The 21,920-nt window shown below is 37.1% G+C and overlaps 2 protein-coding genes across 4 annotated transcripts in view; one reads left to right on the top strand and one right to left on the bottom strand.

The window, feature by feature from the left end:
- The window catches only part of LOC124644576 (cyclin G), a 39,808-nt gene extending 35,876 nt beyond the window's left edge, over positions 1-3,932 (top strand). For both annotated transcript variants that reach the window (XM_047184042.1, XM_047184043.1), the window contains exon 11: positions 153-3,932. In XM_047184042.1, the coding sequence (XP_047039998.1) occupies positions 153-234 (82 nt within the window). In that variant the 3' untranslated portion in view covers positions 235-3,932. The remainder of the gene's footprint in view (positions 1-152) is intronic.
- A 2,213-nt stretch (positions 3,933-6,145) lies between these two features.
- The window catches only part of LOC124644648, a 69,461-nt gene continuing 53,686 nt past the window's right edge, over positions 6,146-21,920 (bottom strand). For both annotated transcript variants that reach the window (XM_047184141.1, XM_047184140.1), the window contains 7 exons: positions 15,396-16,288; positions 13,747-13,871; positions 12,805-12,944; positions 11,760-11,895; positions 10,772-10,878; positions 10,190-10,323; positions 6,146-9,050 (listed from right to left, as the gene is read on the bottom strand). In XM_047184141.1, the coding sequence (XP_047040097.1) occupies positions 8,951-9,050; positions 10,190-10,323; positions 10,772-10,878; positions 11,760-11,895; positions 12,805-12,944; positions 13,747-13,871; positions 15,396-16,288 (1,635 nt within the window). In that variant the 3' untranslated portion in view covers positions 6,146-8,950. The remainder of the gene's footprint in view (positions 9,051-10,189; positions 10,324-10,771; positions 10,879-11,759; positions 11,896-12,804; positions 12,945-13,746; positions 13,872-15,395; positions 16,289-21,920) is intronic.

Raw genomic sequence — 21,920 nt, 5'->3', positions numbered from 1 at the left:
TTTATGATATTAGTTAGAATTCATCACATACATAAGGAACTCTATCCATTGATTTTGCGATTACATATTAAAGTTTGATATTAATTTCACATAAACTATGACAGATACCTACTTTATATAAATCAGCAACTAACCCAACCATTTCTCACCAGATCGGGCAGTGAAAGCAGCGAAAACGAAGAGACATCCGATTGGCCGCGCAGCCCCGTCCTCCCAGTGTACTGCGACAACTAGCCACGAGCCACCAGCCACCGCGACCGGTACTTACCGCCGCCGGATCTAACAGCACGGAATTACCGGAAATCCGGAGCTAGAGAATACTGAAATCCGTCAAACACGCTGTAAGATACACTTGAAGTCTGAAAAGGTTATGTTTCGAAGAAAAACTGTTAGGTGTCAAAATGAACTAGGTCTTGTTAAGTTTATGGTTCAACGACTTTAAGAAAAGAAGATTCTAAATAAGGTGGTTTTTGATATCAAAGACTTCCGGTACTGTGTATAAGGTTTAATTTCGATGCAAAAAGTCTTAACATAAGCGTGTCTAAGTTATGTGGGTGGAATTTAGCGATTTAACAGCAGATAATTTGCAAAAAATCCAAAGGTCTTTTGGAATTTTTTGCACTTCGCAAATTCTCCCTTCTGAAAAACTTGAAACCGGTTGAAATTTTGAACGTATCAAATCGTGCGTAAAACTATTGAATTCCAACTCTATCTTTGTATATTTAGAAAATACATTAGATACTTAAATCGATATTTTTCTTAATATCGATAAACGCAACGATTCGATACGTCAAAATTTATCGATAAGTTCTCTAAACTAGCTTCGAACGGTATTTTTAAAACTGTTAATATTTTCGGAGGGTAGTTCTAAAGTTATTGAACTTGTACCTGGCAGCTTGTAACTATACAACCTTTTGGAATAATTCAAATATTAATTTTCATTAAATTTTTTGACATTTCGAATTGGTTATTTTGACATTTATTTTTTAATTAACTCGAATTCTAAAAGGTATTATAGTTGTTTAAAATAGTTTATTGTTAGACTTGATAAATAAATCTTTTTGATGGCAAGTAGAACATATCTAGAAAGCTGGGTCCATGCAGTCGAAATTTTGAAAAATTGAAGACGAGGTCCGTAATACGGTTGGTACAGAAAACTCCGAATATGTTAAGCATTTAATTCGTTAAGGGTTAATTTTCTAGAGAATTAGTTAAACTGAACCAATCTATTACATCTCGTCTCCGATTTAACGAAAATTTAATAAATAATAATTATTTTACGTTTAAATTTAATAAATTCGAAAAAAAAATACAATACTGTGTTAATTAATTTATATACAAGAGATAAAAAGCCGTGGTTCTAAATTTAAGTATTTTTCTTTTTTATTTACTTTTCAAAAAAGGAATTATGTCTCTCGGCGTGTACGCGCGATCCTAATTTTGAAGTTGTCAAAATGTATGTGATCCGTTCGTGTTTGTGTGCGTGTGTAGTGAGAGCGGCGCTGCGTCTGTGTGGGTGCCACGGGGAAGTTACCCGACTTGAAATAAAGGGGGGAAGAGAAAGATGTTGAGGTTGCGATATGGTACGGTTATTTTTCTCGATAATTTAGACGCTAGATCAATAAAGACAACTTTGCCCGATTTTTGGACAGTTTTGCCCAATGTTTGGTCAATTTTGCCCGATATTAGGACAGTTTTGCCCGATATTTTGACCTAACTATATCACAATACTCAAATGTCGTGACCAATTTTCTACCGTCGCGTGGTGGTCACGCAGTCGCCCCGTCCGCTCAATTGTATGTTAAGAACATAAGTTAGTGTAATCCGTATAAAAAGGACAAAAAAATTATAAAAAATGGTGCAATTTTAAAATTCAAAAAAATCCAGTTCAAAATTTTAATGGTTAATAAAAGTAATATTTGGAGTATTATTCAATGCGAACAGTTGTTTTTTTTTTTAATGATGATTTTGCATTGCGACGGATAACGTTTCTTTCGTTTTGCGGGGCTTTCGTAAGCTAGTATAAACTTGCTCCACGGTTTAGCCCCAAAAACTTTAATATCATCAGTCCCTCTTATAGCTTTACTAATGTTTTTGTTATTAATATATTTGAAAGGAACGTTCTCCGTCTACCCGAAGCTTTCCTTACTGTGATTATTCTTATTAGAGGAAAAAAAAGTTCAAAAAAAATAAATATTCCATATTTTTTACTAGCTCTTAAGTTGGCGAGATCTGGGGTAGGACTGCGGTTTATGGTTAAATATTAAATAGTATTAAATTTATTTAGGATAAAATTGGCGAGCTTTAATAACGAATGGGTGAGGTTTTTGTTGGCCCACAGTTGCCCAACAGCTGTGCGACAGTTGCCCGACTGTTGCGCCGCAGTTGCTCCCCAAATGTCGCTTTCAGTTTCTAATTGTAAGTAATCGAGTCACATAAAAGTGAGTGAATGTATCTAAATGAGGAAAACAAGTGAAAAAAAAAATATCCACCGAAGTTTTCTTTTGTAAGTACATCTTATTATCTATAATTTTAAGTATTAAAGTTATTGTAAAAAAATAATTTTTAATTATAAATAATATATTTCCATTCGCGACAAGCTCTTGACAAGAGTAAAAAAAAAAAATTGGCATTATTATTTCTATTTTTCAATTACTTTTTATTATTTTCAGTAGTAGTAATCAATTTTCTTAATATCGTATGGTAGTTTATAAACGTATAAATGACAAAAAAAAAATACAAATTTACGAAAAAAATTGTAAAAAAAATATGATCTCAGTTTGTAGTTTTCTTTGCAAAAAAAAACGTGGAATTTTTAGTAAAAAAACAGCAAATTTCGGGATTGTATGCGTATGACATACTTTCCATGCGTTTCGAATCACAATTTCTTTTATAATTTTATATTTTTATAAGTCTCGGAAAATGTGTCAACGGTGCATTGGTCCATTTCACCCTGTGGTTAAAGCTAAGTATATGTTTTAAATATTTTTTCTTACGCATACAATTCCTTGAAAATACATTAATATAATCGCCTTGAATTTTAGAAAGCTATGTACATTTACACTCTGTGATAACATCAAAATGCTAAAAGTATGTCATTTGACTCGAGAAAATTTGAATAAATTCGCTTCTAGATAAAAAATCTAGATCATTCTATAATTTTTCAGATTTCCGAATGTACAAGTGACCTACTTTTTTCAATTTTGATAATAAATGTATAAAAAAAAGATGTGATCGATAAATTTTTGACATCTCGAAATAATATTTTAAGATCGAATTTTTTATAAAAGGTTATAAGATCGGAACTTTTTATAAATTTAATTTAGTACTGAATTTAAAATGTTTTCGATGCTAAATAGATCGATTGTACAGTCTAATATAAGATGCCAAGTTTTTTTAAATGTAAAAATAGTAGTTAAATCTCAACGCACAATCCTTGTAAATATTCTAAAGAAGCTTTATAAATAACTCAAATAAGCAGCTGTATTTAATATTATTTTCTAAGTTAACAATGTAAATACTTACAACAGTGTCGAATTTACGATCCAAAATGGCGGATGACGCCATGAATTTTAAATTCAGTACTGAACGGAGTGTTTTTGTAAAAAGATTAATTCTAGGCAACAGAAACACCAATGTATAGTTATGTATTGACTATTTAATAAACGATTAAAAACCCCGTAGGAAAATAAGTCACAGTCTAAATAAATGTTCCTTCTCGATTTTGTCGAAAACATTGTACTACTAAATGTTGTTAGACTGTGGCATTAAAATTTGTCAATACAATAGAATCAGCATTTAATTGTAAATTCTGAATATATTCCCGTTATATATGTGTGTGTGAATGTGATGTCAGTTTTGTAAAGAAAATGTGCATGAGTCAAAGTAATCTCGAAATATGAGAATAAACAAATAAACAGTTGAAGACTCTACTTTTTTGTTTTATTTTGCTGTGAATAACCTCCAATCTGGGTAATAATACCCTATAATAACGACCATGAAGGAATCTAAAGCTGGGTCCAGACAGGTCTCATCTGCCCGATCCGATCACCGTACCGTATCTGCGTATTGTATCATGCCCCGTATGAAGTTGTGGACACCTCCTATTGACTCCGTATCTTCACAATAGTCATGTAGTCACCTTTGATGATCGAACAAAATCCGACTCGACATGGGACGGGTCGTATCATAACGGCGTATCGAGATCGCGTATCATTACGCGCCCACATACGCGTCGACGATACGGATACGGTGATCGGATCTGGCAGATGATACATCTCTGGACCCGGCTTTGCGTTCTATGTATCTAACTAATCGTATATTTTAAGCCGGGTATCCACTAGGGAATGCAGTCCCGATCCCGCGGGATCCCGATCTCGCGAGATCTCGTGTAATTTTTCGGGATCAATCCCGACGCATCATATGACGAGATCCCGTTCGAGATTGACGGGATTGGGCGGTAGTGGTTAGCGACGCAACACACACACAACCAAGTCCTTTTGCACGTATATATACGTCCACGAGCTTAGACAAATTAGAATCTACCATTAAAAAAGAAATGGATTTGCTTGAGTGTGGAGGAACAAGGGGGCGATTTTTGCAGTTTGCATATAATTGCTTCGCCACGCTGTTGTCAACCAGCGTTGAGTCGGAGAGGGCATTCTCAGCAGCGGGGTACATTGCAACGGACATTAGATGCCGTTTAGCAGATGGAACTATTAATACCCTTTGTTTTTTAAGGAGTCATTTTCAAAATCACTCTTTTTCCTAATTCCTTTGAAATAAGCTTATTGTTTTGATTACCTAATTTACCTACGTTAATTTCCTTACAACCTGATTATTATTTAGTTGGTAAGATTAAAGAATAAAGGTTTTTATTTTCTTTCGAGTAATATGTTATTTTAATTAACCTCACTATCACAAACAAGCAGTTATTGGCTTTTTCAGTCATCTGAATTTAATTTTTTTTTAATTAGACGTGATCTCGAATTTGCAATCTCGAGTCGGGATTGCATTCCCTAGTATCCACTTAGGTTCGCCGTGGTTTGCGAACACTGTGTGCTCCGCGAACGTGGACGTGTACAGTGTACACACTTAGGCTGCAACATCAGTGAACAAACTGCGCTCCCCTTAGTGTGGGTCAACACTGCAAGCGCGGTGACTGGAGCCTAGGCAGGCGCGGCGAGCGGTGGCGTGGGGTGGCCACAGTGAAGGCGCGAGCTCTTGTAGCGGTTTGACGTACATCAGGAGTGCAACACCTTCACTTCCAGGAAATTGTTCTTTTATTTCACTCCATAACTTTCTTGTTATTGTGCGATTATTGTGTTGTGGATGTTTGCTTTGCCAGATCGGTGGTTTAGATTGAATTGCACTTATGAACGATTCAGTATTCATCGCCATTTTTTAGACAAACAAATATAAACACACATACGCCGAACGACAAGATCGAACTGGTTTGTTACCCCCGCCGCCCGCGCTTTGAGTCGCTCGATGACTAGGCCCGTAGTGTGGCCAGAACGCGAAGATAGAAGTGTTTGAAACTTACGCGCGCTGTCTCGCTCAGTCCCATCGCACTAGGCTTCCGCCTTAGTCACTACAATATGGACGCAAAGGCGAGTTTTATATGTTTGATACTTCGCGCCCGTCGTCGCAACCGTGCTAGGCTCGCAGTGTGGACCCACACTTTGAGTTCGCGCAAAAAACCGCTTCCAGAGCGTTCCGCCGTGCTCCGATCGTGCTCCAGTCGCGCTCCGCGATCACGACATTATGTTTGGTTTGCGGAGCGGGCGCGTTCGCGAACCACGGCGAACCTAAGTGGATACCCGGCTTAAATACGGATCAGATGGATCTACATAAAACATTATGCGTTAACCATTGATATACAACAACCTTTTTTGTATATCAATCAATATCTATGTGTAATCTATAGGGGTTTTGGAAATATAAGACATGTTAGTTTCTATACATAGTTTATAATAAATTAACTTCAAGTTTGTTAACCAATTACTCGGAGTTGGGTGGACCGATTTTGATATATGTATATATTTTTTTAATGTAGAGAACGTATCTGAAAGTAAGTTCCATTTAATTTTCATGAAGGATCTTCCTTCAAGCCTTGTGAAATGGCAAAAAATAAAACAATTTGTTTTTCGTATGCATGTACTTTTATTTATCTTGACAAATGACAAAAATAGAGATCATAAAATTATAAAATTTCACATTGCTCTCACAGCAGACATAAAATTGCATTTTTGTGTAAAACGAAAATCATTTTTTATTCAAATGATGAAGAATAAAGTTCAACAAAGCACATATTTATTAACTTATCAAAACTGTAACACCAGTATTTTTGAAAATATATACAGAAATATATAAGATTGTGCTTTATTTTTCGTCTGCTTTATTTTGATACATATATAACTTTTATAAACAAAACAAATTGAAAACTTAACACTAGGTACTCTTAAAAACTAAATTGTTATTTTAATAAAATGGTTATCATCTATGTTATTCATAATTGTAACTTTTTGTTTCAGTATAAAACACTAAAACATTTATTATGTCAAACTTTATGCTCTTTACCAGTTGCTACGAACTACAGTACGCCTAATATTTTATATCCACAATGATTTTTACCACGCTTTCATCTACCTGTATGTAACTCTGTACCTAATGGAATTTAAGGTAACTAAGACCATCTTCCAAGGATCGTAGCGTCATGAAAATTGGCAGCTGTATGTAGTCCTGATGACAATACAATAGTCGTATTCTGAGCGTACTGTATACCAGCTCACTTCGAACCACTAAAATAAAAGGCCCTAATCTAAGCCACAGCTTAATATCTAAAAACCTATAATTCTGACGCTTGATCTTATTCCTATTAAATCACAGTTTAGGAAAGTCAATTTAAAACTTTTGTTTTTTGTAATCAAAGCGTCAGAATCGGGCTTACTATAATCTCGTTAACTTTTAATTTCGTGACGTAAAAAGGTAGGATTCCACCAAAACTTATTCGTTCATACGTCATTTTTTCGCGAACAAAAAAGTCTGCGTAAGTCCACCTAGCTAGCGTGTGTTCAGGCACAAAGTTTGCAGTTTCGCGGACATTTTAGAAATGTTCGCACGCAATGTATTACTGTTTGCTAGAGCGAGTTCACCAGAAGTTACATTTGTGTGCGTTACAGTACACACCGGTGGAATCTCACCTACGTTGATTAATTTATTTGGCATATTTTTTTCAAAATTGGTTGATAACTTGTGCTAAAATCTCATTATGTCAAAATCATCAATAATCAGTAATTATGATAGTAAGCCCCAGGTCGTAATTAACATTATTTTTAATTCTAAGTATAAAAAAAATAAAAATAAATGGTACCAAAATGTATAGATATTTTGACTGAAAAATTTTAGGCCATTATTACATTATTTTTAAACACTCATTTCAGATTCGCCATTTTTATTCTTGCCCCTTGGTTGGGTTTTTTTATTATTGATTAAAAACATTGTAAAAATGACTTAATAACAATATATTTAATACTTATTAATTGATCGCACAGTTAATTCTAAAATTAATAACCTATAAAACTTTTATTTTCGCGCCCAAAATCCAGTTTGACATATTTGTATTTTTTTTTATCATTAGGCCAATAAAAAAAAATCATTTTAATGGTTTCAATGGATGATAATTTCAATGGTTTAAAGTTCGAAATAAAAAATCATTTTCAAAATATTTATCCAATCATAGAAATGGCGCGAAATAATATCGTAAACGCTATTTTAAATCTAACAAAATTAACGATTCCTTAAACGCACAACCAGTTTCTCAAAATATGTAATAATATATACTCGTTATTATCAAAAAATATACTTTTATCATTTTTTAATATATACAATTTCATTTTCCGTCATAGAATATATTCTAGCTCATTTTTTTCGATTTTGCGAGCGAATTTGTCATTTTCGAAACTTATCATTAATGGTATTTTTTTTTTATATTCCATTCCTTTGTGAATTTATGTTTGCTTTTTTTGTGATTTATTTAATTCCGAATTCTTTGTTTTGTCATATAAGTGTTAAAAAATGAGGTATTTCTCGAAGTGGCACCGTTTTGATGTGCACCGGACCTGACGAGGCACCTTCTAGTAGTAATTGTTATTAGCGCTACTAACAGGTGCACTCTGAGGAATAAAAGTGCACCTCAAAAGGTCGCTTCGAGAATTACCTCGAATAACTAACTCATCCCGATAAAAAAAACTTATGTAAGGTTTTTTTACGTTAACGTTTTAGAATACGAACTTTTCAATACGTTTTTTTGTCATTGTCATGTCCGTAGCTTTAAAACCAGTTTTCAGTTTATGTCTAACTCCATGCAAGAGTTCCTTACTTCTGAGAACTTTTTCAATGCAATCATAAAATCCTCAACAACCTCTTTTTCGTTCCACATTCAGTTACTTTGTGTAAACTTCGAAAATTTAGGTTTTCACAGCGAAAACCTAGTCGAAGATTCGTAACGTTTGTTCAGTCTGCATTTTCAGACATTCTTTGTCAGACTTACCGTTTAACTTACGAAAATACCCCAAAACGGACCACTTTTGCAGAGTCCCGAAAAGTATTTATAAACAACAATAAAAACACGGATTCATACTCTTTTTGAAAAGACATAAAATAATCTTGATTGGATTTTTAACACAAATACATATTAAACAAATAAACTACTGCATAACTGAATAAGTTCTTGTATTTTTGATTTAATATTTTCAATTGCATTTTATTTTTAATCGAGTTTTTAAATAAAAAAAAAAACATATTTTTGTTTTTTTTTGTAAATGTCTACTCAAATGGAGTACCAGTGTTTTTCTATCTTTATAAAGTGCATAACTAAAAAATTCTTGTAACTCATTTTTTGAATTCTATAAGGCACTACTTGTAATTTCTGGTGTATTTTGTACGTTTAGCGGCATTTTTTGAGGAATTCCAGCACTTCGATGGGGTAGTTTTGTCTGGTCGACGATTTTGTAGCCAGGCGGGCGAGATCCAGGGGCGTTTTCGTGCTGTGAAACAAAATAAAATTAAATTAGTGCTGATAACTTATATTTGAATGTTTATACAAGGTGTTGATTTGCATGTGTGCCATACTTAAGGAGGTTGACATTAAATACGTAAATAATCGATTGAAATTACAGTAAACTGGAAATAGTTAATATGCGCTGCTTTTTTTGTCATTGTAATGTCATAGTATTTTAGAAATAACCCAATTTTATGAATAAAATTCATGAGTGATCGTTGCGTATGCTTTGTGTTTACGTTAGTGTGAGAGCGCAGCACGGTTTTGAGGCCAGTAACACACGCGCCGAGTTTGAAAACGGGTAGGTGACATTGACGAATTTCCGAATAAACCAATACCAATTTTTTTGTTGATTTGGGTTGAGAATCATTAGTATAATTACGTCCTTGACTATGGCACGGATGTAAATCAACAGCTTGTATATTTAAGGGTGACTGGTACTTAGGTACCGACAATGTAAATCACGTGGTTAAAACGTCATCTTCCGAGCCTTTTCCCAACTATGTTGGGGTCGGCTATCAGTCTATAGTCTATACGAATGCAGCTGAGTACCAATGTTTTACATGGTGCGACTGCCTATCTGACCTCCTCAACCCAGTTACCCGGGCAACCCGATAGCCCTAGGTAAGACTGGTTGACAGACTTTCTGGCTCCTGAATACCCGTAAAGACTGCCAAAGATTAGGCAGATGTTGATGAGTGGGCGGTGAGTGAGAATATGCGCGTGAGTTGGTATAACACATGTATGAGTTGGTATAACACATGCATGGGTCGATACAATGCGAGTGAGTTGGTATAACACATGAGTAAGTTAGTATGACACACGAGTGAGTTGGCACAACACATGAGTGAGTCAGTATAACGCATGTGTGAGTAGGTATAACACATGAGTGAGTTGATACAATGCGAGTGAGTTGATATAACACATGTGTGAGTTGATACAATACAAGTGAGTTGATATAAAACGTGAGTGAGTTGGTATAACACGCGAGTGGGTAGGTATAACACATGAGTGAGTTGGTATAACACACGAGTGAGTTGGTATAGCACATGAGTGAGTTGGTATAACACATGTGTGAGTTGGTATAACACATGAGTGAGTTAGTATATTAGTGGTCTGACTCACCTGAGATTAGGATAATGCGCCAACATCCTCCAGTCCTTGCGCTCGAACTGCTTGAACATCATGAGGATCATTTGAAGGTCACAGTTCGGAGAGTTCACTGCTAGGTGGAGTGCTGTGTCACCGCCTTTTAGGTCCTGAGGGTAAATAAGAATCATTAGTTACTAGTAGTATTAGTTACCCGCGGTTTGAGAGGCGTCTCGGCTCAACGTATTCGTTAAACTGTCTTGGGAAAGTTATAGGAGCCAAGCGAGTAAAACATCAACTTCTCAAATATGAGTGTTTAAGTTTGATTCCAGGTCAGGTGAGTACCAAAACTCTAAGTCTGTCAGTACGTTGTAAATATGTCTTGGACATAATGGCTTATTGAAGGTCGAATTCCTTGAATCGACCTAATAAGAGGTCCCGAGGGGACCTGGACTATAAAGTCTGAAATCACCAACTCGGATTGAGCGTACGTGATTAACGCTCAATCCTTCTCCGTGTGAGAGGAGGCCGCAGCCCAGCAATGGGGTGATAAAAAGGCCGATGATGAGGATAATACACTAGAATACACTAGATATATGTACACATATACACACTCACCCCCTCAGTGATCTCAATGCCGCCGTGCACGATGAGCACGTGCGCCGTGTGCAGGCGCGGGCGAGCCGCGCTGTGCTGACTGCTCGCCACATGCAACGCTGTATAACCTGCGAATGTAATAAGGAATAGTTAATTATAGTATAATTTCTATGTCAAAAACGGTCTGCAACTAAATTCAAAGATCAAGAATATTGTTGTGTTGCTGATTATCGGCTACGACGGCTGTTCTCATATAAGAAGATCAGCCGGCTGCGCAGGACAAATTGTAGTGCACAAGCATTTGCGCAAACTCAGGTGCACTTTCATAGCGCAATAATGGGACGGCAATCCGACACCACCGGAGAGAGATCACAAGCAGGATCGACATTAGCGACGGGTGCATCAACCACCAACTTCCACACTACGGGCTGCTTTGCGAAAGTTTATGAAAACAATTTTTGCCCGACTCGGGAATCGAACCCGAGACCTCATAAAATAGCAGTCGCGCTTGCGACCACTAGACCTACGTGGCAGTTAACCCGGGTAGCTGGGTTGAGGAGCTCTTTATAGAGCACTGGTACTCAGCTGCACCCGGTTAGAGTGGAAGCCGACCCCAACATAGTTGGGAGAAGGCTCGGGAGATGACTCACCATCAGCGTTGGTGTGGTTCGGACGGAAGAGCGGCAGCTGGGCGTCGCTCGGACGCAGCAGTTCGCTCAGCACGTCGGCAGCTAGTATACACACACAGTATAGAGTGAGTACTACTCACCATCAGCGTTGGTGTGGTTCGGACGGAAGAGCGGCGGCTGGGCGTCGCTCGGACGCAGCAGTTCGCTCAGCACGTCGGGCAGCTAGTATACACACACAGTATAGAGTGAGTACTACTCACCATCAGCGTTGGTGTGGTTCGGACGGAAGAGCGGCGGCTGGGCGTCGCTCGGACGCAGCAGTTCGCTCAGCACGTCGGGCAGCTAGTATACACACACAGTATAGAGTGAGTACTACTCACCATCAGCGTTGGTGTGGTTCGGACGGAAGAGCGGCGGCTGGGCGTCGCTGGGACGCAATAGCTCGCTCAGCACGTCGGCGCAGCGGTCGCCGGCCCGAGCACAGGCCGTCACCAAGTTGTCGCCTAGAGCGTCCACCTGGAAAACAGAATATACCGTTAATTAACTGGCCTATGGAGAGAGGAGCATCGGTTATTGTTTAGGCTTCAAGACCGACTGTTAGTCCCAGCGCAGTTCGCTCACTCGCATTCATTCCACGAGGAATACGTCTTGGGGAACCCCGAATTACAAGATCTGCAATTGCCAACTCGCATTGAGCGTGCTGGTGATTAAGGCTCATTGCTTCTTGTAAAAAAGGGTGATGATGACGCCTAATTTAACTTATTGGCTGACATCGCTTTGAGGGTTTTAAAAACTTTCACAAAAGCAGCCAGGAGTCTGGATGTTGGTGGTGTGGTGGTGGATGTTAGGTATACCTCTATGTCAGGGAAGGTACGTAAAGTCGATGTCCCCGAATGGTATCAATGGAATGGATCAGTAGCAGTCGTTGTTACAATTCCACATCGCAGGCCGTCAAGGTTCTTTGAGAAAACTCTGACACTAGGACTTTTTTTTCGGGAGATCATGTGGGATTCGGGGTCTACCGAATTAGCCGTATGGCCCTTGACTTCATCGCCAATATGAACTCCCACCGGCACTTGGGAACCTGAAGGTGGTGCATTCTGCTTGGACTTATTAGGTGATTAAAATCTGCTGCTCACTGACTTCTTTCGGACTGCTTTCGGATGACACGTTAAACTGTAGGTCCCGGCTGTCATTGAACATCCTTAACAGTCGTTACGGGTAGTCAGAAGCCAGTCTGATACCAGTTTAAGTAAGGGGTTACGGGTTGCTTGGGTAACTGGGTTGAGGAGGTCAGATAGGCAGTCGCTCCTTGTGGCACACTGGTACTCAGCTGAATCCGGTTAGACTAGAAGCCGACCCCAAGATAGTTGGGAAAAGGCTCGGATAATGATGCTTACTCCATAAGAAGAAGACTGGACGTACCTCATGAAACACAAACTCCTTAGTAGTAAGCACAGTGGGATCGCTCTTAATGGCGGCTCGGATGCACTGGACCAGGTATCGAGTGAGGATCGGCCGTTGAGGACACCGCAGCGCTGCTGACTTCAGAAGACTTAGGCCTGCTGTGGAGAGAGAAGCATCGGTTATTGTTTAGTCTTACGGCTGTTCCTAATATGCTGTCTGTTGATTTGCTTGCTAGAGATAGGAATATGAGGCTTGTGGAGAAATTCTATCTCTAGATAGCCAATCAACAGATAAATAAAATATGGGAAACGACCATCACACAGTAAGTCTGATGAATTTCATGAGTCTAAAAGTTGGCTTGGTTGTGCAGTAAACAATTTTGTTACAAGACTGTTTTCCCGCGTCTAGAACTGGGGGAATTGCTTCATAGGTACCTAACTATATTTATTACTCGGGAATACCTTCCCAACAGTGAAAGAATTTTTCAAATAGGCTCAGTAGTTCCGAAGCTTTTAAGGTAAAAAAATAAAGTAAATATGTTCCCTCATTATAGTATCCGTAACCAGTAGGCACTACAAAGGGCGATCGTATTGCCCAGGTAACTGGTTTTCGAGGGTCAGATAGGTAGTCGCTCCATGCAAAGCTGAATGTGAATTATCAAAAACAATTTACGGCCTATTTCAATAAACAAACTATCCGTGGATTTGATTACAAGAGATAGGATTTAAACAGTGTTGTATGAGATTTTATTTTATCCAGTAAGGAACTCCAACAAAGGATACACATAATATATGAGATAATGTCAAAATAATATATCTGGGAAGCAAATCACCAAATGAATAGATGATTGACACTGGTTTTTAATAATTTAATTTTAATTTGAAATCACTTTTATTAATTTGACCTTAGACATTTATCACTTTTGACCTTCAACTTTTTCGACCTTGACCTTCAACTTACCATCACCGACGAACAGAGCAGGGTTCTGAGCCAGCAATCTGTCGCATATGAGAGCGAAGAGTCCGTACTGCATGTCCTCCTTGTCAGAGGTGGTCGATAGACTCAATATTATATGGTGGAGGACACTGGAAAATAATAAAAATAACATAAAAATAAATGCCGGTTTTTAATAAAGGAAAGAGGTGTGTATGGCGTCGCCCTAATTGATAGCGATCGTACGATGACACGATGCGTTATTGTCGCGCGATGAGTTCAAACATACAGATTTCATCAGTGTCCTATTTGAACCTCGCAAGTAATATTGCTAGCACATGAAATGCTTAATAACGATCGTACGATACGTTTGATCGTGCGACCATGTAATCAAAGCAACAGATCTCTTTTGAGTGTCCTAATTGGTTACATACGGGATGCGTCGACGCGCGAAGGGCGCGGGACGAAAGGGGCAAGGGCCAACACCAGTGACACACAGTAGGTACTGCAATTTTTAAAGCAATATTGCCCGACAGCAAAAACTGTGCATCTCTATATAGAGCCATCGTTAAAGTGGCGTAAGCGCGACGCCAGCCATCGAGCGACGGCATCGCACGATAGACATCGCGCGATCTATTAGGATACCTGTTATGTCATCGTACGACCATTTTGATCGTGAGATGAAAAACGCATCGCGCCATCGTACGATCGCTCCCAATTAAGACGACGCCTATAAGTTAAGTAATAACCATCTTCCAAGGATAGCAGTGTCATGAAAATTGGCAGCTGTATGCAGTTCTGATGACAATACAATAATATTATGGTACTGTCGAACTGATCTGATGATGGAGGAGAACTGGAACTTCATGATGGAACATCATATCACAGCAGTGTTTGGACTGGTCAGTAAAGTCTTATAAATATTTTAAATGCATTCATAAAAGTGTATTTTTGTAGTATTTTTAAGTTATAATTTATTTTTAATTATTATGTTAGCCACACCACATCTGATAGTATGACGCACTAGAGTACCGTTGGCCGACCATAAAGATTTTCTTTTATTGTTTTAATAGATCATTCTTGTTTATGAATCATTTATATATTTTCTCCATATTAAGTTTTTGCAAGTGATTGACGCAACTGCGTCGAAACGAGGAAAAATAATATCAAACAAGTATATTATTCGCATTTACATATATATAAGTATATATAGTATATTATATGTCCTATTTAAGGAAAATCGTTCTAATGTGAAGCGATTCCAAGCTTGCAAGCTATTTAATTTGTAAAGGTCTTTGTCAGATTATATGTTAAAATTAGAATATAAAATGCATTCAAAAGGAAGTAAATTAAGAAAATATTTCGATTCCTTTAAAAATATTATATAGTTCAAATGAAAACGGTTCTTTTACTTTTTGAGACACGAGGCACTGTAGGTCCCGGCTATTATTGAACATTTTTGCCGTCTTTACAGGTACCTAGTCAGAAGCCAGTAAGTCTGAGAACCATAACCAAGGAGTATTGGGTTGCCCGAGTAAACGGGTTGAGGTGGTCAGACAAGCAGTCGCTCCTTGTAAAATACTGGTACTCAGCATTTGGTTAGACTGGAAGCTGACCCCAACATAGTTGGGAAAAAGGTTCGGAGGATGATGATGATGATGATGAAAAAAACTTACCCATAAACTTCTTTCAGATCCCGTTTAGACATTTCCAGGCACATATTCTTCCTAACACCTTCTTCAACCCTTTGCAAATGTTCCTGGAATATTTCCTGACAACTCTTTCTCGTTACTTGACAACAATCTTTCTTAGAAAAGTTGTAAACGATATCTTTCTGCATATCCTTAAACTGTTTTAAAGTCATAGACGACATAGAGGCGGTCCTTTCCCGCGATTTTTTATCTGTGCTTTCTTTTTCCTCATCAAAATGGGGGATTTCTTGGTATTTCTCATAATCGCTGTTGTAGATAGGGGACCTTTCGGGGGATAGTGTGTATTCTGAATTCGTGGGGTAAAATGACCCTGGGGATGCTGACATTGGGCTCGGAACGGCTTCCGACCTTGGGGGAGTGGGGAAAGCGTAGTCCGTTGTAACATAAGCATCATTTGAAGTGTTGCTGTATTCATTCTGTACGTAATTCATGATCTGAGTGATTTCTTCGTGGCCGAAGCTTCCCATACCATTATTTTGAGGCATTTCAGGTGAAAAGTCATAGTTTTCGTTTAATAACTGCATCAATTCGTTATGCTGAACCGATTTTTCTGCATAATCGGTAAGATAGGTGTTTGTTACCGATTTCTTTTGCGTGTAATCGATATTTGAGGGCTGGTAATCGTATTCGGGTGTTACGATTACCTTAGGTATCGATTTACTGTTCGTTTCTTCTTTGATTAGTTCCATAACATCTTCTAGGTATGTTTCTCTGTCATTTTGTAGGTATTGTGAGTTCTTTTGTACAGTTTCTAAGGCCTGTTTGACCTCGGAAAAGTTGTCTGTAGTCTGGCATTGGTTCACTAACACCTGGCCGCCAGATAATGTGTGCTTGTTTGTAGTTGTTATTTGATTTATCTGAAAAAATAAACGGTTTATAATTAGTTGTTTACTTAGGTAATACTCAACCTGTTTAGAGCTGTGAGTGCGGTTTTATAAACACGATTTTATAAGGCCGACCTGTATGTAACTATGTAATGGAATCTAAGGTAACTAATTGAACCATCTTCCAAGGATCGTAGCGTCATGAAAATTGGCAGCTGTATGTAGTTCTGATGACAATACAATAATATGGTACTGTCGAACTGATTTGATGATGGAACATCGTATCATAGCTGTGTTTGTTAGTAAAGTCTTGTAATGATTTTACGTGTTTTATGAGAGCATGTTTTTCTTGTGTTTTTCTAAACTATTAGTAATTTATTTTACGTGTCTATGTAGCCATAAATAAACTATAATTTATGGAAGTGACTTCATAATGTCGTAGCAAATACCTCTCTGACGCAGAGTTTATATTTTTTGTTTGTTTACGTCTATAATTTGGTGTTAAGTTTTTTTTAATAGTTCAAACTGAGCGCAAAAACTATGTACGTAATAAGAAGAAATGTGAATCGGTTTCTAATTAACACGTAGCTATTACGTATTCACAGTTTGGCGCGAATTTATTTGATTGTCAAATAAAAACTAAGCCATTTGTGGAATTAAATACAAGGACTCGAGAAAAGCGGCTGTTTAAAAGGTGATTGATTAAGTAATTAAATATTGAGGTACTATACGATTTTACCCGCGGCAGGTGGGAACTATTGCCCGTACTGGGATAAAATATAGCCTATGTTATTGGGGAAAAGTGTTCCAACAGTGATATAATTTTTCAAATCGGTTCCGTAGCTTCGAAGCCTTTTATAGTACAAACAAACAAAAATATACATATTTTCCCCATCATCATCTCCCGAGCCCTATGTTGGGGTCGGCAGTCTAACCGGATGCAGCTGATTACCAGTCTTTTATAAGGAGTGACTGCCTATCTGACCTCCTCATTCCAGTTGCCCGGGCAACCCAGTACCCTTGGTAAGACTGGTTGTCATCTCTCACTACCCTAACGACCGTTGAAGATGTTCAAATGACAGCCAAAAAAATTATAATCCGTTAAGTATTTTTTGTGCGAAAACATTAAACAGCATTTAATTTATTAAGAGCGCTATTACAAAATCGAATCGCTCAGGTTTAGGTAAATTAGACGATAGCCGGCAGCACTTGCGCGCGTGTGCGTCTAGTGAAATACGCAACGCACACCTGCGGACCGCCACGCGGCACAAACAAACTTGAGACTTTGCCACTTTTATTTTCGAAATAGTTTATTGGTTTTATAGTTTATGAAATATTATTTGTACCGATGAATTTTATAACCTAGAATAGCTCGATTGAGTTACAATAAACAAATAATCGTTTACAATTTTTAAATTATCTAATCGACAACCAAACTTTTCACCATGTTTGTCAATTAGGTATAAGTAATTGATTTATAAAAAAACTAAAATCTATAATTCGTCTTCCATGTATTGTATCTTCATTTTCCTGCAACAATAAAAACTAGGAATGTAAATAGTTTATTAAAACAAATATGTCTGTTGCGAGTGACAAAAAATACTTACCATATTATTTGTACTGGTATCCGATTGAGTCTGATAATCTGAATTAAATATGCTTTCATTATCCTGCAAGAATCAAAGATATCCAATAATATTATTATGCAACAGCGAAACTAACGACGATGACATTTACGTACATATTTCTATATAACCAACATCAAAAAAAGAGAACCCAATCTATAACATTTTCGCATTACAATATCATGGGTCAATACTTGTGTATATTACATTTCAATCAGATCATTATAACTAATAAATAAAATAAAAACTCACTAGTATCAAAACGAGTTCGTTGCGCAGGTTGCGCTATATTTTTCGAGCTCCGGCGAGTTTGCGCGGCGCAACAGCGAGCGATACGTCCTCCCTCGATAAGCGCTTGGCGCTGACTAAAGTTGAACACCGCGCGTCACAAGATTTATATTGATTTTTGCATTGCAAACAAAAATTATTTTAAAATATTGTTTTACTTTTAAATAGACCAATTATTTTTTTCAAGCTTTATAACAATACCACCTTAATTATTAAATATGTTTTATTTGAATTTGGATTATACTTTCATAGATAAAAAATATAGTTTTGTACGGAAAATTGTCAGTAACTCTCAGTTTTATAGAATTATTTTTGGTGTATTACTGTATGAATTGTAATAAATTGGTGTAAGCAAGCACAAGTACAAGATATAGTTGTATCTTGAACATTTTTATAAATGGTTAAATTGCTATATCCTAGTAGTACTGAAGCATCAAAAGATTCCCAAAAGCAACATTTTATGAAACATCCTTTGCAGAGACAAAGATTTTACTGATGTACGTGGACAAATTAAAATATTTATTGAAAACAGCCCCAAGATAAATGATCAAACTTTCTTAATCTTATTTTTGTTTTTTTTTTTGTGACTATATCCAAAGCATAATGACGCATCAAAACTCGTATAAAACTCGAAAATTTGTGATAGCCCTCTTAAAAGTTTGCAAATTATCATATTTTTTATCAATTCAAATTTTATAGTAGGCACATTGTACGACACGCAAAATTAATGACAGCTGTCAAGGACGCCATTTAAAATAATAAACCCAAAATACATATTTACCTATACTTTTCAAGGTCAAAGTCGATTACAATAATAATAGACATAATGTGCTTATAACATGTTGGAAAACTACTGAAAAAATATTGACTGATTGTCTGTTCATTTTGCATTGCAAATAATGGAAGCAGGTGTTCTCTTTGTACACAAAAATACGAGTAAATACATTGTTTTCTATGGACACAGATCACAACTATATTCCCGCGGTTTCATCTGCGTTTTTAGAGAAATTCACGCACGGCTTTCCTAATATTTTGAAAGTTGATGTAGCGTCACGAAAATTGACAACTGTATGTAGTTCTGATGACGATACAATAATATGGTACTGTCGAACTGATCTGATGATGGAGCCGGTAGATATGAACTGGAACTTCATGATGGAACATCGTATAATAGCTGTGTAAGACAGATCTTGTAATTAACTTTGACCGTGCAGTTATAAAAGCGTGTTTTCTTACTATTTATTTTCAAACCTATCGTCTCCAAACTCAAGGTCTTTTAATATAAAAAATATATACTTAGTCATAAGCTGTTTCAGGTATGAATGAATTTAAAACTTCTTGCGTACGTACTCTTTCGAGTTCGCATTTTCCCGCGCACCTACGTCAGAACCTTACCTGTTATGGTATTCCGGTATATCTAATTTCCTTAAGACGATATATTTTAAGTAGATTATAAACACAGGTAAAAGATATTGACGTCACAACGCCCTTTTTACGACAGGTAAAAACGTCATCGAAGAAACGAAACGTTATCGTCAGCCTAGCCTTTTTTGAACTATTTTGGGGTCGGCTTCCAGTCTAACCGGATGCAGCTGAGTACCAGTGTGCCACAAGGAGCTACTCTACTGCCTATCTGACCTCCTCAACCTAGTTACCCGGGCAACCCAATACCCCTAGGTAAGATTGGTAACGGTTAAACAAAACCATACAAATAGTAAAGAGCTCTATGAACAAAATTATTTGTAAAAAAAAGATGGCGAAGTTTCGCGCCAAATTATTAATTGAAACAAAAGAAAGTGATTTGGTTTGTAACATGTTCGTGGTGAACTGCTTTTAATTATTTGTTTTTTTTTTTTTTTTTTTTTTTTTATCGATTTCCATACTTCAAAGTGCGGTGTTTGCCGCTAGGAGCTATGACAAACATTAATTTACTTTTTTTGAATGTTTTGAAATGTTTCTTTGAATATTTTGACTAACGGCCAGTTTCTTCATCAAAAGTTAAAGTTAAAGTAATGTCTAAAGTAAAAGTAACGGTCAAATACGTTTTTTCAAGGCTAAAGTGACAGCAAAACTAATAGAAAAATTGAATTTGACCGTTACTTTTACTTTAGACATTACTTTGACTTTTACTTTGGCTTTAACTTTTGATGAAGAAACTGGCTGTAATGCAATAACTTTTACCCCGGGTTCGAAACTAGAAAACTAAACATTGAATTAAACGCCATCTATTACACACAAACGTAAACTCTTCTCTTTAAATCAGCGCCATCTAGTATCTACGAGAGAAAACTTAGCAGCCGGCCTTGTGTGTCGTTCGTATAAATACAGTACTTTGTATATCATCAAGTTGTTTTTCCGCATAGAATGTGCTGTGCAAAAATCCAACATCGTTGTATGAATATTAACAATGGCTGCATACATGGATCGATTTAAATTCGAATTAACGAGTCGAGAAACGAATAAAATTATCTTAGATTTTGAAAAGCTCGAATTTAAGTCAAAGCCGTGAGGAATATAAGGTTAAGCAGCGCTTGGCGAGGTCGGTCCGTGGATGGGTGACCATCTTGACAGAATGTCAACGAGTTCTTCTGTCACGATAAACTGTAGGTCCCGGCTGTCATTTCAACATCTTTGGCAGTCGTTACGGGTAGTCAGATGCCAAGAAGACAGTAAGTAAGCCAGTAAGTCTGACAACCAGTTTTAACAAGGAGTAGGTATTGGGTTGCCCGGGTAACTGGGTTGAGGAGGTCAGATAGGCATTCCCTCCCTGTAAAACACTGGTACTCAGCTGCGTCCGGTTAGACTGGAAGCCGACTCCAACATAGTTGGGAAAAGGCTAGGCAGATGATGAACTAGCTTACATTTTTTTTGTGTTTTGTTTAACCCTAGATGATAAAAAGTATTCTTAGAATTTTGTAGTTATTACGTCAAAGTATTTACGCATACGTATAAAAACTTCATGCTATTAATTTTGTTTGTGGTTTAGGTATAGTATAAAACCTTGTTTCTTTATAGCCAGTTTGAACTATATTACTGAATGAATTGTATGTTATTTGCAAACATCGTTTTAGTTAAAATTAATTAATTTTATTGATAATCGTTAGGTCAAATATATTTTATTTAATGGATTATTTTTCTTGTTATAAGTGTTATAATATCTTTTGGCGCCATAATATTAGCACAGATTATAACACTCTTAAGTCGTGGTGGCCTAGTGCATAAAGAAGTTTATATTCCTCTTATTTTTATCTATGGCAGCCGTTAGAGATTTTTAGACGCTTTCGTTCAGAATCAAAGAGAAAGCATGTCACTTGAGTACCATAGACATTTCTCCATGACGTATCGAATTTTTCATCATGAGTTAAAAAGAGCGCATGACAAGATGTCACGCTTGGGCTTGGGGGACGTTTTTGAAGAAAAAATAAATCGTGTGACAAATCACGTGGTACGTCATCCGTTAAAAATTATAGTACAAATACCTACCTATCTAATTAATTTGCAAACATTTAACTTCAAACAATACACCATCATCGTATAACTAGTCTATTCTCATCTATGTTGGGGTTGGCTTCCAGTTTAACCGTATGCAGCTGAGTACCAGTGCTTTACAAGGAGCGACTGCCCTATCTGAACTCCTCAAGCCAGTGACCCGGGCAACCCTATACCCCTTGGTAAGACTGGTTGTCACTTTCTGGCTTCTGACTACTCGTAACGACTGCCAAAGATGTTCAAATGACAGCCGGGACCCACCA

The sequence above is a fragment of the Helicoverpa zea genome, chromosome 30 (assembly GCF_022581195.2).
Source record: "Helicoverpa zea isolate HzStark_Cry1AcR chromosome 30, ilHelZeax1.1, whole genome shotgun sequence".
In the NCBI taxonomy this organism is placed as follows: Eukaryota; Metazoa; Arthropoda; class Insecta; order Lepidoptera; family Noctuidae; genus Helicoverpa; species Helicoverpa zea.
The sequence above is the reverse complement of the archived record's forward strand: the minus strand, read 5'-3'. Positions and strand labels throughout refer to the sequence as shown.